Source organism: Plodia interpunctella, chromosome 16 (genome assembly GCF_027563975.2).
Source record: "Plodia interpunctella isolate USDA-ARS_2022_Savannah chromosome 16, ilPloInte3.2, whole genome shotgun sequence".
Taxonomy (NCBI): Eukaryota; Metazoa; Arthropoda; class Insecta; order Lepidoptera; family Pyralidae; genus Plodia; species Plodia interpunctella.
The window spans coordinates 114,747-132,458 of record NC_071309.1 but is presented as its reverse complement, the minus strand read 5'-3'; the positions used below and the strand labels follow the sequence as shown (position 1 = coordinate 132,458).

The 17,712-nt window shown below is 35.3% G+C and overlaps 2 protein-coding genes and 1 long non-coding RNA gene across 3 annotated transcripts; 2 read left to right on the top strand and 1 right to left on the bottom strand.

Annotated features, from left to right (window-relative positions):
• The first annotated feature begins 264 nt into the window (after nucleotides 1–264).
• LOC128676482 (O-acyltransferase like protein-like) lies at nucleotides 265–7,633 on the top strand. The gene is made up of 13 exons (XM_053756616.2): nucleotides 265–474; nucleotides 616–904; nucleotides 1,164–1,352; nucleotides 2,363–2,442; nucleotides 2,719–2,912; nucleotides 3,247–3,361; nucleotides 3,700–3,914; nucleotides 4,225–4,418; nucleotides 4,691–4,820; nucleotides 5,424–5,610; nucleotides 5,690–5,832; nucleotides 7,104–7,212; nucleotides 7,483–7,633. Exons 1-13 carry the CDS (start codon nucleotides 297–299, stop codon nucleotides 7,584–7,586), a joined length of 2,127 nt encoding a protein of 708 aa, XP_053612591.1. The 5' UTR covers nucleotides 265–296; the 3' UTR covers nucleotides 7,587–7,633.
• Nucleotides 7,104–11,931, bottom strand: LOC128676486 (uncharacterized). The gene is made up of 2 exons (XR_008405417.2): nucleotides 11,820–11,931; nucleotides 7,104–8,948 (listed from the first exon to the last, which is right to left on the bottom strand). It is a non-coding gene; the product is annotated as an uncharacterized LOC128676486 (long non-coding RNA).
• Nucleotides 8,739–17,627, top strand: LOC128676484 (nose resistant to fluoxetine protein 6-like). The gene is made up of 12 exons (XM_053756618.1): nucleotides 8,739–8,874; nucleotides 9,517–9,659; nucleotides 10,508–10,805; nucleotides 10,981–11,092; nucleotides 11,840–11,927; nucleotides 12,339–12,511; nucleotides 13,232–13,414; nucleotides 13,767–13,946; nucleotides 14,962–15,112; nucleotides 15,487–15,664; nucleotides 16,043–16,185; nucleotides 17,065–17,627. The coding sequence occupies exons 1-12, from the start codon at nucleotides 8,817–8,819 to the stop codon at nucleotides 17,167–17,169; spliced, it is 1,812 nt and encodes a 603-aa protein (XP_053612593.1). The 5' UTR covers nucleotides 8,739–8,816; the 3' UTR covers nucleotides 17,170–17,627.
• Nucleotides 17,628–17,712: the final 85 nt, after the last annotated feature.

Genomic DNA, 17,712 nt, shown 5'->3' with positions numbered 1-17,712 from the left:
ATTCGTACTGATGGATAGTGGCTAAAATAATGAAATATGAAGTGACATAAACAGTGAAAGTTATAGTGAATGTGAAAAGTACGGAACCTTGGGAGCAGAAATCTATATGTTTGACCAGAAAGATTCTTAAAAAATGATAAATCAACTTATCATCCATATTAATTTTGAAGAAGTTGATTATGATTAGATAAGAGTATCAATTAATGTCATCCCGTAGATATCCAACTTATCATCCCATATATACTAAAGCCCGCTTCACTACATTCAGTAACCGTTACTCCCAATACGAGAACAGGATGAAGTTGCAACTATTTTGCTTGCTTTTATCTACATTGAGTTCTGTGGAAGCACGATTAGGTCTAAAAAGGCCGAACACAGCATTTGATCAAACACTTTATGAAGATGTATTGGACCGTGAGTTATGTGATGAACAAGTGAATTATTTGAAAGATGATTTTTTTCTCAATCTACGATGTAAGTATCAATCAACATGTTACGTGGTTTCTCCTATTCCGCAATTTTTCATCGTAAACTTAACTCGGTAAAAGATTACGATGATTGAGAATTTCGTCTCGCACTATTCTAATTCAATTTTGATATTTTATATGTTTACAGTCATCGATTCTGGTATAAGATTTCCTCGATCCATACTAATGGGCAACCTAATAGACCTCGGAAACTATTATCAATGTCTTGGAATTAACGAAGTTAGAGCAGATCATGACATTCAAGGAAAGTACTGCATGGTGCGAATACCGCTGAACCAAGATTTCGATATCGACATCGAAATTCCTGGCATTTCAGAATACAATTTCAACGTACTCGTGAACAGGAGAATCAAAGAGAGTCTGAAGGCACAAGATAGCCAGAAATTAATAGACCTTTTGAGAGGCGACTTCGGAAGGTTAATACTTTCTATTTTAATATTGGCACTTAATTATATACAATTTTTGGTACCTACCTAACCAATTCTCAGACACATCCCGAAACTATGCCTTATCTTTTAATAAAGATGGCTCAGCAGCGGACATTAAAATAGCTGATGATTGTTATGGTGTTAAAATTAATCCTGTATAATGTTACAATATTTTCTATGCAATATGAAAATAATATAAGAATAAAAAATGAAAATAAAAAAAAAACATAAAAATGGTCTCTTCCAGGACGGATGCAGACGATATCCTCTCCCAGCTGTCACTCCGGCTGGCCGTGTGTATCCCGAGGCCGTGCAGCGTGCAGCAAGCGATGACGTCGGCGCTGTTCAACCTCTCCGCCGTGGGGTTCCAGTTCGAGGAGGACTTCTGTCGACTGCCTGGCGACAAGCCCTGGAGCCCAGCTGATTACACTGCTATGTGAGATCTATTTACATCTTCCGTATTTCAAAGCTCTTTTTGGTGAAGTATTTGCCACCATTTCTTGCTCAGCTTATTTATTTCTATTACAAGACAAACTTCCCAATAACTGTTGTAGAATCTTATTGACAAGTGTCAGGTGATGTAGTATGGCACTTGTGAACCATGTAACTCTTTGGTGCAGTTTAAAGTTGGGTAAAACACAAAACGAATATGAGATTCACTCGATGTCACTCAGATCTATAAAAAAATAGATTTACATAAAATTCTTATATTTTCATCACGGGCATCGTTTTCAATGCAAAGGGTAAAAAAATAATTGTTTACTAGACCCGTATATTTTCATTACGATGCATTATGTCAGGACATGGAAATGTTGCGAGTTCATAGAATTGAAATATAAGCTAAGAGAGAGATATGGCAAAATAGGAATACAGAACATATAAATTGTGACTTTGTTCTGAGAGGAGAATGATGTTTAAATATAGACAAATATGAATAATTTACATTGCTTTTCTACTCAAGGTCAATAAGAAAAAAGTATGTATAATATTAGGCCAATGAACTCGTGGTCAAGTTCATTTGACGGACATGATAATAATCTATATTTTATCTCTATTAATATCTTTAATAATAAAGCTTAAGTATGTTGTTTGAATGCACCAAGATTAAATTGGATCCATTTTAAAAATTTCTTTCGAATTGTTACATTTGTGAAAAAATGTAAGGTTATTTTCCACACTAGAGAATATTTATGTTTTTTATAGTCTATATTAATTATTACACCTTTTAAAAAGTATAAAAATATTCAAATTATTAAATAAATTTAGTTATTGGCGCCCGAGCCTAAAGGCAATAGGAATATCCGGAAAACAATAACTATAAAAACAACAATCAATAGAATTAAAATAATAAACATGATTTAGATAACATCGGAATGATATTTCGTGTAGCTCCACCTTTATCTAATGGGGTTAATTGCTAATTTATCTAGCTTGTCGTTTTTTCAGCGTTTTGTTTTCTGTCATCGGGCTGATTACGATACTAAGTACCTGCTACGACTTGAATCACACTTTCGTCCTCAAACAAGGTATATATTGTCACGTTTCAACAAAATGATTTGTCTATTTACAATAATATAAGTGTAAATGTTAAAACATTAGGTAGAGTACAAAGCGTGTCTATATAATCGTAGTTATGTCTTTTATTTTTGATGTAAAGTACACCCTAAAAATGATCAAGTTCAATTCTCCAATTGTAATCTGCAATCTTTTTTGTTTTGAATTTAAAAGAAATCCCAATCGATTATTTTAAAATGTTACAATTCATATTAAAATGGAATAATACTGAAATGATTATTTTTCAGATCCAAAACAAGCTAATATACTTTACCGATCTTTTTCTGTTTACACCAATGCCAAGAGACTAACCACGTTCCCGTCCAATGCGAGTACATTGCAATGTTTAGATGGAATAAGGTCCTTAGCGATGCTGTGGGTTATCCTCGGACACACGTTTACTATGGAAAATTTTATTATCAATCAATTGGACGTCACTCCGGTAAGCTAAAAGTAAAGAGAGTACAGGAACCTAGATCTAAAATATTTTGCCGTAATCACGGAAATTGCCGACCTTTGTAGCACAATGGTCATCAGGTCAGACTGTATTACTGAAGGTAGTACTGAAGGTGAAGACTGAAATCTTTTTCCTGATTGACCTGGATCTTACTTGGATAGAGTGAGTCTTTAGATTAAATATACAAAAAGAATCTTTCTGTTTTGCCCCATATACATTACTGAGACGCTTAAACTCAATTCAAAATAATTTCTTGCAGCAATTCATTGTGGGTTTATGGGGTGGAAGGAAATCTATTAAATACTCGTTTACTTTTTAGTGGATTCAGTCGGCTAGGTCTCTGTGGATTATGGTAGCTCCATACACTGTGGATACGTTCTTGTTTATTACCGGAATACTCCTCGTATACACCACATGTGGAAAACTCACAGGAGGTAAGTTAATCGTCCGCGCAGAATCGGGACACAATAGATAAACAACGCATAACACAACATACCTATCCATATGCAATGCACCAGTTGTTGGTTCGGAGGAAGAATATCCATTTAAAGGTGCTACTATAGGTCGGTTTAGGAAAATCTTACTAAGTTATCTAGTTATCGTGTGTAGTCATATTCATAATGTATTCCTAAAGCTTCTAAACCTAACTGCTTATTTACATAGATATCCATTAGGGTCCATTTATATCAAAACAAGTAGCATACTAATTAGGTGTTAGACCGCGCAAAATCGGGTCGATAGTTCTACAATATTGATACATATTAATTTACAGCAAAGCTGATAAAGAATCTTCACCTCTACTACCTGAACCGGCTACTCCGTCTATTCCCAATTCTGGCCATAATTGTTCTTCTCCAAGCATCTCTGCTGAACTTAGTGTTAGACGGGCCATATTGGACTAATGTCGCTAATCAGGTCCACAACTGCAGGGAGCACTGGTGGACTACTTTGTTGTTTATTCAAAATTATGCGACGCCTTCAACAATGGTGAGTGAATTCTTACATTTTCATATGTAATATTGATGAGAGTGAGGTGACGCTTGTTATAGCGGTAGGGCCGCCTTTTGCGGTATTTATCTTTATACTTGTCTTAAGCTAGATATATATTACATTTGTTCTTTTAAATTATATGTAAAACTTTTGTACAATAAGGTATTATAGTATTCTATCTCTCTATATTGCGTCCGAGCTAAATATTTTCTTGAAAAGATGAGACCTTATCAACACCTTTTAATATTTCAATTCTATCTATATATAACGTTATGTTATTGTTTCATTCGAAAATATTGTAATTCAGTGTGTACCACACGCCTGGTATGTGGCCATGGACTTCCAGCTTCACTTCGTGTCTCCTGTGGTCCTATTCTGGATTCTCAACAAGAACAAAAGAGTCGCATGGATTGTTTTAACTGCCACATTAACTGTTTTATTCGCGACGACCACATTTTATAACGTTTATAAAGAATACCCCGGCAACAGTATTGTACTTAGGTAAGTTATTTTATGATTATAAGTACAGCTTCACTGGATTTAGATAATAACTGCATAATGAGCCCTTTTTACAAATCCTTAAAAGATAAAATACTTCATCTCTTAAAACATTGTCGTCTCGAGAAGTGAACTCAACTAATAAACAAAATAATGGCTGCCTTTTCAATGCTATCGTCTATCTCATATAAAATGGTAACCACGACATTGGAATAATATAAGCATATACTGCTCAAAAGTTGATTTACATAAATCATCTAAATGCTATGTTTCAGTCGTGAAGTAGAGGACTACATGCCAAACTACTACATTAACACGTTCACTCGAGCGGCTCCATATTTCGTCGGGATGATATTGGGATATATACTTAGCATGTGGAACGGAAAAATACTTAAAATTCACCCTGTATGTATCTTCTATTCATTTGTACTTATTATTTGTATTCTTGTATTTATGTTATCTGTTCTGTACACAAATGTATGTTTACAAATTATCACCTATTCCGTTGTCTGTTTTTAATCTGCTCTTAGACTTTCTACTAGTTAATTTCGTTTAAATATGATATAGTAATTTATACAATTCTTATAGGTTTTCATGTAATCTACAAGCAATGAACTATTAGGTACCTATATATTTTTTGTATTTTTTTTCAAAATAAGCCCGAAAATCACCCTTGTTAAAAATATGTATTTACTCTGCACGTCTGTGTGGGTTATAAAATTACATCATCTTACCAAATTTTACCGGATTTAGTCCAGTAGATTCTGAGCAAAAAGACTGTGACAGACGGACGGACAGACAGACACAAGAGTGATCCTATGAGGGTTCTGTTTTTTATTATTTGTACAGAACCGTAAAAGTCATCATCATCATTCATATAGCTGATCACCAGAGTGGTAGCTACAGCTGATCCTCGAGGATACTTTTCTTTCTTTGTTTCTGTTCATCTATGTAAATTAGATTACTATAATTTTGGTTGACTATAATTTTATGAGTAATTTGTTTCAGGGACTAGTGGTACTGTTCTGGACCATCTCGTTCACCATCTTCGGCCTGATCTCGTACGCCGTGTACGAGGTGGTTCAGCCTACATTCGACAACCTCGTGGTGGACGCCATCATGGCCACTTACAGCCGCTCGGCCTGGGCCGCGGTTTTGGGGTGGATGATTTTTGCCTGCGTCCATGGTTATGGAGGTACACCCAGAATCTATTTTGTACTTTTATTACTGAATCAAAAATTAAAAATAATTCGGTAACTTAATATCATTTTCAGGTCCGATTAACTGGTTGCTGAGCCTAAATATGTGGAAGCTGCCTTCTCGACTTTCTTATGCGATGTATTTGTTTCATTATCCTTTGCAGTTTGTGATCAACTCCACAGAAATTGCGCCAGTCTATTTTACAGTTTCAGCCTTTGTGAGTATTTTATGTATGTGCCTCTATATTGATTAATACTAGCTTTAATATATTTGTAACAAAAATACTTTGAATACATAATAACAGCTCAAAGGTAAATCTTGATAAAATTAACATTATTGCACTTTAGTTAAAGACCACGTGATACGAAGACTTATAGAATATGGAGGCCATTACTGAATGAATTTCAAACATAGCCATATATTGAATAGATAATAATGTTTGGACTCCAGAACACTGATCGTTTGTAAACTTATTTTTGAACAACACAATTCTAAAACCTGCGTCACTTTATTTACGTACTTGAAATAGAAAATTTGTAAAAACTAACGATCATGACTTGAGACAACAATAAATTATAGTATGACATATTCATAGGGTTCCTCAGTTTGCATTTCTTATTTCAAATGTCGGCTCTATAGCGTTTATTTAGTTTTACCGGTTAATTTGTGTGTTGTTCGGTCTATAATAAAAACTTGCAAGTCTAATCTGACCTACTTTTGCATATCCCACATATTATCGTTTGTTCCACTTCGTGCTCGTGGGCGGAACTTAAATGATTCCACAAAAGAGTTACTTATTTGAATTGGTATTCATATCATTTGCCTTACCTTGTCCCATCATCTGGGGTCGGTGCAAAATGTCTGTTCCCTCCACAATTCTCTATCTTTTGCTATATTTGGATCCACCCCAGCAGCCTCACATCCTCCCTGACACAATCATCCATCTCTTCTCTAGGGCATCTCTTCATCTAGGCCTTCCTCGTCCTCTATATCCATGTACCTTCCTACTTAAAACTTTCCTCAGTAAATGATTCTCTTCTCTCCTCATCACGTGTCCAAACCTATAAGTTTATCATTTATAGGCGCAACTTTCAAACTTCCTCTGATATAAATATTCCTTACCCTGTCCATTCTTGTAACCCCGCACATCCAGCGTAACATCTGCATTTCGGTAGAGTGAAGTCTCTTTTTGTCCTGCACTTTGGTGACCCAATAGCCCAAATATATTGCGTGTTATTTTTGAATAATAAATTTAAAATAAAAATAAGAAAAATATCCTATATATAAAATTGTCATCTAGATAAAGACTTATCGTATATTGACCCTAAGTTATTGCATTCTTACATTATCAGTATATTATACGATGATAGGAAATATATCTATTGAAAGCTTAAACATAATTCAATTATAATTACATTATTTCGATAAATTTTAAACTTATTGCCATAATAAGGAAGCAATGTTTTAAATTAAATACTTTTGTTACAGACGTTCAAATTTTTGGCATATGCGACATTGACTTTCATCGTGTCCTTCTTCGCCTGTCTATTGGTCGACGCTCCCTGCTCCGTGCTGGTCAAAATGATGCTGGGTGGAGGTGGGTTCTGAATTATTTAACAATTGTTTGACTATTTTGTATTTCTATTATTACAACTTATTTTTTTGAAAAAATATACAGATACAAATGTACTATATATTTATCCCTTACGGGGTTGATATACACACGTAGTCCACTTTATACAGCTCAATGTTTCAGTTTGTGTTTTCAAAAAATCATAAATTGCTGACATAATAGCTGCAAAGTAGGTACATTGTAACACTTTAGTTGCATACCTTTAAAATGTGATCAAAACTATTACAATTTCAGGGGTAAAGAAAGAAAAGCCTCCAGTAGCAGATGTAACTGCCAGAGAAGATTTGCCATCCGATGGACTACCTGCAAGAAATCATAAAACCCGAAATATTGACTAATGAATACAACTTCTGATGAAACTTACATTTCATTTATTTAAATGAAATTATTGTATTTTTATTTTATATTTTAATAAAATATGAGCTGGACTCAAAACGTATATATATATCTCTCTTATTTAAGTGATAAACAAATTTCTTATATTAATAAATATTTTTAAGAACGTATAATTTGTTCCCAAACACTTTATTGCACGAATAAAACACATACCTACAGAGAAAGCAGTAAAATAAAGAAAGAAACGCGTACTAAGGCGGATTTATCCCAGAAAGGGATTTCTTAACAATTTAACGCACAAAGGAAGGTACTCGTCTATTAGTGGAAAAAAATGAAACAAATTAAGACAGATAGATTTCTCGTCTGTGAAATGTTTGACGTCCATGCTTCTGTATATATTTTCATCAATTTGTTTGAACTAATTGTCCTAAAATGTTGAAATTTACAATAATTTACAATACTCACAAGAATGTCATGTAAGAGCCAGAATAGTATTAAAATTGCCTGCATGGAAAATGTCTCAGAACTGATCTCTGACACTTCGACTCTTCAACCAACCTCTTCACAATGTCGACATTAACATCTTGTTCATTATTCATGTTAGAGTATTAGTGTAGTACTTATGTGTTTAATTATTACATGCATTTAAAGACAATACAGGCTGTAATAATATAATCTTATATAATTATGTATAAAAACATGCAGGGGTTGACATAATAGTCACAACTTCACAGAATCATACAAAAATGCTTTTGTTCGGAACATAATGTTTTAAAACAAAAGCAAATTTTAAAAAATATCTCCAAAAATACTTTTTCTTCAGTATAAGGTTTCGTCTAGATACCAATTAAAATTGTTTCTGCATAGGTAGCTCCGATTTCAAATCACTCTCACCATATGTATAAATGTTAACATAAATATCTATAATGATACCTACGGAACCCAAACATCGAACCTTGACCAGTTATTTCGTTATCCATTAAAATAAATCTGTAATGAGAAATCTAGTAGTGACTTATTCAAAATAAAATCTGTCAAAATAAATAACTACACGGCTTTGGTAAACAAAATAGTCGAAACATGTACCTTAAACAGCGTTACATGTTAAAATTTTTGTTGTACATATTTTTGTGAGTTCTGAATTTCCAGACATAAAGAACATGACATAAAGACTAAAGTTGTCGAAGGGTAAAGTGGTGTTGTGAGACCTGGAGCCAAGGAACTGCCGAGTCATGTTAGTGTGGGTGTGGTTAGGTCTTCTTCTGCCGGCGCTGGTTTCTGGACTACAGAGTACGCATATCTTTATAAACAGGACTCCTTACAAGTTTTTTACTCTTTCACTAATGTTTCTTCAGTCTTGTTGTCTGCAAATCAAAATGTTAATTATGTTTCGAATTAATAAATTGTTTTATGTAAGTATATGCGGCATGACAGTGCAATATTATTATGACGTCAATGTAAATCAATCTGAATCTTTTGGTTCATTCTCATCAATGATTCCGATATACGGCGGCCCCTACACGATTAGTTATATTGTGCTATATGAATGAACGGAAAGGATATCTGGCCCAGTGAAAGAGTCGGTATATCTGTCTGTTTATTCAATTTTTTTTATTGAACAAATAATTCGTGTCTTGTGTAAGCATAATGCATATGTATAAGCTTTAAGAGAAACTAACTACTATATATAATTACATGAAGAAACAAAATGAGGGAAAAAAATGTAAAATAAAAAGACGTTTTTGTCACGTCACAGGAGTGGTTCATCGTTGCTTACTTATTTTACACAAAAACTGATATAATTTCATCATAAAAATCTTAGTAGAATGTAATGATCATGGCGACTTCTTCTCTCGGCGACTCCATTCTTCTGTTTAAAATTTGGCCTCTCTCCATGGTTGAACTTGCGGTTGTTGTGTATCTGTGCCGCAGTATCAGACGAGCTCTACTTCCGAGCACCGCCGCTGTACCACCTGGACGACTACGAGCGCTGCCTGTTCCTCGGCGGTACCTTCTGCCTCGGGGAGTTCCAGCTACGACCACAAGGAAATGTCTCACTATTCCAAGAGTTGCAGGTAAGATGAAGTACCTAACTTACTTCTTAGTCGTATTTCTCATGACTCGTCGTCGTGGTCATTACGTGGTATGAAACACACTTTCTTGGCATTATCAATGGAGTGGTTTGCCATTGCCTTCTCCATTTCATACATAAGTTAATAATCAAGGTTTTCTCACGATGTTTTCCTTCATCGGAAGCAAGTGGTGGGCGATGAAAACTACTATATTATATGAGTCAGATTGGTATACAAACTCATGTGGCACGAGCAGGATTCGAACCTGAGACTTTTCTATCCACAGGCGGGTGTCTTATCCATTACTTCCATCTACCACTAATTTACACGGGCCAACAGCTCAAAGACAGCTTTCAAAATATTTCGTGCACCCTTTCACGACAGACATCCATGTCAGTAGGAGTCTTCCGGGGCGTTTTATTGTCGAATCGAGTTTCAGCACAACAATGTGATTGTGTGGACTTCTCATGACTTATCCATCGAGTCGATAGACGTTTTTTTAGTTTTTCATATAGAATTACCAAGGTAGCTTCAGAGTAAGGTTTTTGAAGCTTCCACGGTAATTCGGCACTTTCTGAATAAGGTGACTCCGGTAGACTATCTCTGTATTCTTATTTCTACCTTTTGCAATTTATCCTAAACCTAATTAATATTATAAATGCGAAGTTTGCCTGTTTGTTACCTCTTCACGCTCTATATACTCAACCAATCTTCTTGACATTTTGCCTAAATATAGTTTACAAACTAGTGCTCCATGTCCTTCTCCATAATAGTATGACATATTGTAATACTCGTACCGTCGTACACATAATATATTCATACTCATTTCATTAACATTAACAACATTGCAGGAGATATCATCTCATCGGTATCTTCCAAATCGCACACTGCTTCACCGAGGACTGTGCTTGACATCATCCGAGGAGGACCCTACCACTGTGTTCCAGCAGATGGTGGACCGAGACATGGCTGAGAACTACGGGTTGCGCGCGAGAATCAAACGCCTCAATTATTGCAAAAGCAAAGACGCGCCGGGCACACGACCCATAGACTACACTGATGTGCTAATGGCTGCAGTGATTTTATCGATTTTAGTACTTAATGTTGCTGGAACTGTTTATGATTTTAAGAGAAATCCTGAAGAGAAACGTAAGTGTCGAAAAGTTTGCGTTACTACAGTTTTAAAAGAGCAAAACGCTATCGGATTTGTTTCGATTGTTGGTTATATAAATGAAATGTCTGTGGTTACATCCAACATGGACATTGTCAGGTAGAGTGACTATTTCCATCAAACCAATCTGTGAAGAAAATTATTCGATTGCAGATATAAACCGCTTCCTGATGGCGTGGTCTCTCCGCAACAACTGGAACCGGCTGACGGCGCACCACCACGGGGACGAGAAGTTGGACGCGCTCGCGGTCATACACGGCATCAAGCACGTATCTCGTTTTTGTTTTTCTTTAGGCTGCACTAAGTCTGTTACGCAGAGTCCATTTATTTCAATTTCAAGGTTTTGTTAATGATTTATGAATTTTGATTCCCCAATTATCTGGGGTCAGCTTAGTAAATCACTTGTTATTACTACAGAGATGTCGCGTATAGTTTCAATCAATAATTATAATCAGCACTCGGATCACAATCAGAACCTGTTTTGTTATACCTTTTGACTATGTACATTATGTACTTTGATATATTATTAGAAAAAAACATTGTAAGAAACAATAATGGTAAGCCCTTCTGGCATGATATGACCAACACTGTTCAAATGAGTTTCTTTCAGCATTTCTTCTCAGCAGTGGTCTTTCCGAAATGCCAGTAGTTTGTAGCTCGTAAGAAATAACTATAAATATAAAAATTGACGAGAAAAAGGTCTAATTTCTGAAAATGATTTGACTTTAAATTTGAAACTCTTTAGGACACTATATATTCACAAGACCAATGCGACGCGCTTACTATTTTACTCCAAATATATTATGTACGCCCTGATAAGGAATATTACATACTTAGGTCAATCTCATCAGTGTTTTAACAATAAGTAATTCAGTAATGTCAAAGTTCATTCATCACTTGCTGTATTTATTCTTGATCTCGTGATCTCATTGTTTTTGATACAATACAGTGCAATCCAGTTATTTAGTCTTTGTTTTCATTTAATTACTTACGTTATTACTGGATTTTCCAGGGCGCACCAAGGACTGTTGGTTGTGGCTGCGCATACGATGCTGGCTCTCGTTGTGGTGTACTTGAAAGATACCAGATATGTTGATGATGTAAGTAGGTGATTTATATTGCCGACATACACACATAAAGAACATGTAACAGAAATAAATTTAATTTATAATAATAATTTTTATACTAATAACTTAATTAATAGTTCTGTTTTGATATTAGATATTTGTAATTAAAATCACCTATAACAGCAGTAGAACACATGGTTACATAACCATGGTTATATATCAAATGACATGACATTAAAATATGCTAAAAACATTGTATGTTTACGTAGTTTTTACAATAATTTATTTATTTTTCAACGCATATGTATGACGCAAGATTTTTTTTTCAAAACGAGGTTTTTATTTTGAACATGAAAACCATATATATATATATATATATACAAACTGACGTCAACACTCCTGGGGATAGCGACTCCCAAAGCTGTTATTTTTCCTAATTTTAAGATTATCACACGTCCAGAAGCGATCCTTGCAAAAAATGGTACAATCGTAGTCCAGACGTTCTCGACACTCAGTTGTTTCTTGCTGGCCTACATGCTGCTCCTCCACGTGGACAAGACGAAGAAGATACTGCCTTTGAGCAAAGCACCCGCCATAATACTGAACCGGTACATCAGGTATGACAGTACTAATTTCAATATACGTAGGTATCCTCATAAAATATTCTGCAAACATAGTTAAATAGATGTCAGGGTCAAAACATATTTTTAAGTTATATAAGTATCTTCTTAAACTGAGCACCAGAGAAATTAATTATATCTAAAATTATTTAAATCTAGTTCTTCGCCGCGAACATAGACCTCGGTCACACAATATTTTTTTTATGAGTACTTACAAAATTGTAAATATTTCAAAAACGACTTCACCGATTTTATTGCTTAACGAACTGTTCGTGGGGCAATAAAATCGGTTAAGTTAAGGTTAAAATCAGCAATAAAATCTTGACGAACTTAAAAATTCTATTGATAGATCCTACATACCTTTTAAATTTCATCAGAATCAGATCAACGGTTCGAAAGTTATCGTGTTACAAACATACATACAAAAAAATATTTTAGCCCTAAGTTGATTTGGTAGACCTCGATCGCTTTGCTCGCTCGGTCAATGGAAGGTCAAGGGAATGTAAAATGTAAGTTCACTTGATGGGCATAACTCGCAATGACGTCTTATTACAAAATATTATTGAAGGAAAGGAAGAAGTTAAAACAGATTAAACTCCAAATAGTGATAAACATTACAATGTCCGTTTTGTTAAAACAGTTCTATTTCGTGGTCTAAAAAGTTTCATTCCACACTAACCTATCGCCGCAGTGCATATACATTTACTGTTGTGTCAGGATGACTCCAACAGTGATGTTCATGGTGGGCGTGACAGCGACCTGGGTGGCGCGCTCGGGAGACGGGCCGATGTGGTGGCACATGGAGCAGCTTGAGGCCGACTGCCGCGCCAAGTGGTGGACCCACCTCTTCTTCCTAAACAATATTATCAATCCAGACCAAAGGTGTACGGTACAGACATGGTTTGTATGCTATTTTCTAAAAACTTTTTGTTAAAAAGTAATCAGATTCACCAGGTTATCATCTCGGGTTTTTTTCTTTTGATCAAGCTATGCCTGGCGTAAAAGCCTGGTGCCTAAAAGCATCCTCCATCATAAGACAGTAATCGCGTACACACTAGTTAAATTGATGACATTATGATGGCGCTGATTTTTTTTCAATATTTGTCTTTACTTTTCTCTCCACTAGAAACCAAACATTACATTTTTACAAATTTCAAGACATTTAATTTCCTGTTGTCTTTCAATATTGTGTAAAATGTTATTTGGGATTTTATCTAATCTTTTTTAAAATTAATGTTGAGAATGTGTACAGGTTCCTCGCGGTAGACATGCAATTATTCCTAGTAGCTGTTGTCCTCACGCTGCTTCTACTGCCGAACCCGCGTCGCGCGCCCCGGATCCTGCTCTCGCTCTACGCTGCGGTCGTCGCGACCAACTTAGCGCTCAACGTCAAGTGGCAGATGGTGCCCATGGTCAGCATGACTACTGTTGAGTTAGTACGCTTCTTTTCCAACCTGCCAATACAGGTAAAGGTCGTAAGTATTCCATCGAGTCACGGGCACGGGAGTGCCCTCGCCAATATGAGCCAAGCGAAGCGCAAGGGCACTACCAACCTTTTCTCGAAACATTTCGTATTTTTGAACCCTCGTAACTTTGGTTTGGATAATGCCAGATAGTTAACATTTTCAAGATATGATACCATAAATACATTAATTAAACATACAAAGTTTGAATATCGTAGCTAGTATACTTTAGATTTTATAGATGTCCAAAAACCCATAATTTCGTCACTGATTCACTGATCATCAAAATTATTAGGGTGCTTACTAAAGTCTTAGAAAGCTGAAATTTGGTAGGCAAAAATTAGTACAGATATATATATATATTAAGAAAACAAAACAATAGGCATACGTTTTACCAACTTACAAAAATAAATGAAATTAGTTTGGCCGTTTCGTTACTCTAGAAATAAGATAACGCTATATAACGCTATATAAAATAACGATAATTCATTATCTTATTTCTAGAAATCAACGTGACGATACCAAAACGACCAATACACGTTTTAACTAGATTGTAGAATATGTGAAGTTAGGTCTGGTAAAGTTAGGCCGCATATATCAATAATCTTGGCTCTACATGAGATCTACATGAGATCTGGACCATTTGTTCATACATAAGACTTGTTCATACTAAAGTGTAGAGTTACTGAAGCAAACTAGACTTGTCTTGGCAACATATTTACATGAAAATGTTTTTGGTGGGATTACATTTTTTTCACACACTTATTATTTCCCCCAAAGACAGCTTGCTTGGTACATTACATGTACGAAAAAGATGCTGTATTGCTTCAGGAGATCTTTTTAGAGTGCTAATTCCGGTTGTTATGAATAAAATAACATAATTTTGTTTCAAAGTGCTTTAATTTCAACAATTAAAATATATAAATAAATAAATATAGGCAAAACTCAGTTCAATGACCACTAATTCAGAATTTGTTTTGACAGTAACATGCGCAATTTATGCGTGGAACTAGAATCTTACAACTGGTATTACTTGATGCCGTGGATCAGCTTCCCGGCCTGCCTTCACGGGCTCATCCTCGCCTTCGTCCACTACAACTTGCAGCAAGACGGCTTCAAGCCTGCTGAACACAAGGTATCTTTTTTTTTAATATTATGGATGTGAGCAAGGATGATGGTGTATACGCAATGCGCAGATATTAGTGTAAAATTTTCTGGATGGATTTTGATTCATATAATAGATAATAAGCTACAATAATGGAAATGCTAATTGTAATTATTCACATCAGGCATATACCCGATTGTAATCTTGGTTAAGCATAATTCCAGTATATGGAACTACTGGGATTTTTTTCTTGCATTCTATTTTATATAATAATAAAAAAACTCAGTAGTCCCATGATAGAATTGTATAATAGAATTTTCAATATTTAAATGGATAAATACCGTAAGAACTGCGACACTCTACATTTAGAAAGAAGAGAGGTTAAGTCTATAATTTCGTTATAGTGGCCCCATGTGGCTACGAAGTGCGCATACGCCGGCCTACTCGCCGCGATATTCAGCGGAATGCTGGTGGAGAAGGTCTCCAGCCCGCTGGCGCTGTCCATCATAGCCACCTTCGATAGAGTTGTCTTCAACGCACTCGTCACGTTCATCCTTTGGGCACTCATCAATAAAGTTGATGGTATGTTTGTATCAATCTTTTTCAAATTTAGACAAGTTCCTTTCCAAGAGGATGTGTTTTGATTACAACTTTAATCTTTATTGGCCTGCTTCAGTCAACTTTTGTCTTCAGACTAAACTTTGAGCCGGCCAAAAATAATAGTTTCTCTTCGCAAACAATGGCACATCTATTAGTTGGTCCTCGTGTGCGAAAACTTATTAAATACGTTACGCCAGTAACGTTTTACTATTTAAACAAATGGATTTTAAAAGACAAACCTTTACATGGTTTTAGATGTTATAGTGTTTATACTGTATTTTGTTTGATAAATATATACATTAAAAAAAAGAAAAACAATCACATTTACTGCAACTAAAGAAATTCTGACTCTGTCACCAGGCACGGTACGCGACTACCTGACCTGGCGCGGCTTCCACATCGCCAGCCGCATCGCTCTGTCCGTCGCTCTGGTCCACTGGCACATCAACCTAGGCGGGCCAGCAGCGCAGTCTCAGATGTTTGAGCTGACCATATACAACTATGTGAGTATTCAAGGATGCTGTTTTATTATCATTTCGGCACTTTTATCATAGCTTTCGTGATATTTAGCTATGTCTGTACTGGGAGCACTGTGCTGGGATGTATGTGCTGGGAGCGCCAATGTGGTGTCACCAGTGTGGGGCAAACACTAGATTGATAATGTTAAATGATACATGAGGGCCCCTATAAAGAAAAAGAAAATATGTTTATTCGACAAAAAAAATAAACTTACAACTATGTGAATGTGAAAATTAACAATTCAGTATATTTGGCGAAAAGGCGACCCGCTCAACTACCATAGCGCTGATTTTCAGCTGGCACCATGAAGCATAGGAGATGTGGTGGCTTCAGAACAAAGCGAAAAAGTTATAAAATAAAACATCCGTAATAAAATTCAGTGACGCAAGTTGCAGGATAAGAATTTAATAAATAGGTAAAATAAAATAAAAGGCCATTATATTATTATAAATAAATAGTATATGATAGAAACTATTCAGAAATATATAAATAAATCTCAATATAATTGAGATCTATGGTAATTAAAAATCTTTATTGGCATTACCATTAATTTGCCGCAGTAATGCAATTTCTTTTATACGGTTACGAAAAACCCTATCAGATGTACAGCGAAGCAAACTGCGATGAGGAGGAAGCAGATTATTTTATTTTGTGAAGTGAAGAAACAATCAGTGATGTTGCCTTGGGACAGCACGAACGCGCTTGTGTTGAGAACACAAAATATTATTGATGAATTATAATTTATATTTCCTTATATCAATCACGTTCAGTAATAGGGCTGTTTTATGAGGGTCGCTATAACACAAATGAAAATTTTACAAACCTTCGTAATAATAATAACATAATATTTGTTTCTCTGCAAGGTGGTCCAGTGTATCTCGGGACTGGCGCTGTCGTATATGCTCGCGCTGCCGCTGCATCTCATGGTGGAACTACCAACACAGAAACTCATCGACATAATAATGTGATCCCTCATATAGAATAGAATATGTGCCTTCAAATCTTTTATAGTATTTGCAGTTCAAAACATAAGTAGTTAATTCCACTTCTATCGTTTTTATACCTATCGTCATTTGAGAAATCTATCATACATGACACAACAAGGATGATTCAAACCTGAGACTGATGTATGGAAAATTTCAACGTAAAACTAAACAATCTTGATGTTTCACCAACATTTAAGATCAGGGTAGATGATTTTGCTTTGACAAGACTATGATCATTCATATAGTATCCATATGGAAACTAAAAACAAAGTAAAAAGAAATTGGATTCTTATTTTGTTGTTGAAGTTATTTATTACACTATTCAAGCAAATTTAATGTTCCCAATCATCAACCTATACCGATCTATACCGATATATATTGCGTATAATATTATATAGTAACTATATATTTCTTAATCAAATAAAGCTATTTGAGTTTTTGGTTAGTATTTTATTTTGTGCCAACAGTTGAAGAATACAAACCAAGACAAGATGAGAATATACTTTGCAAAACATTATATCTGTG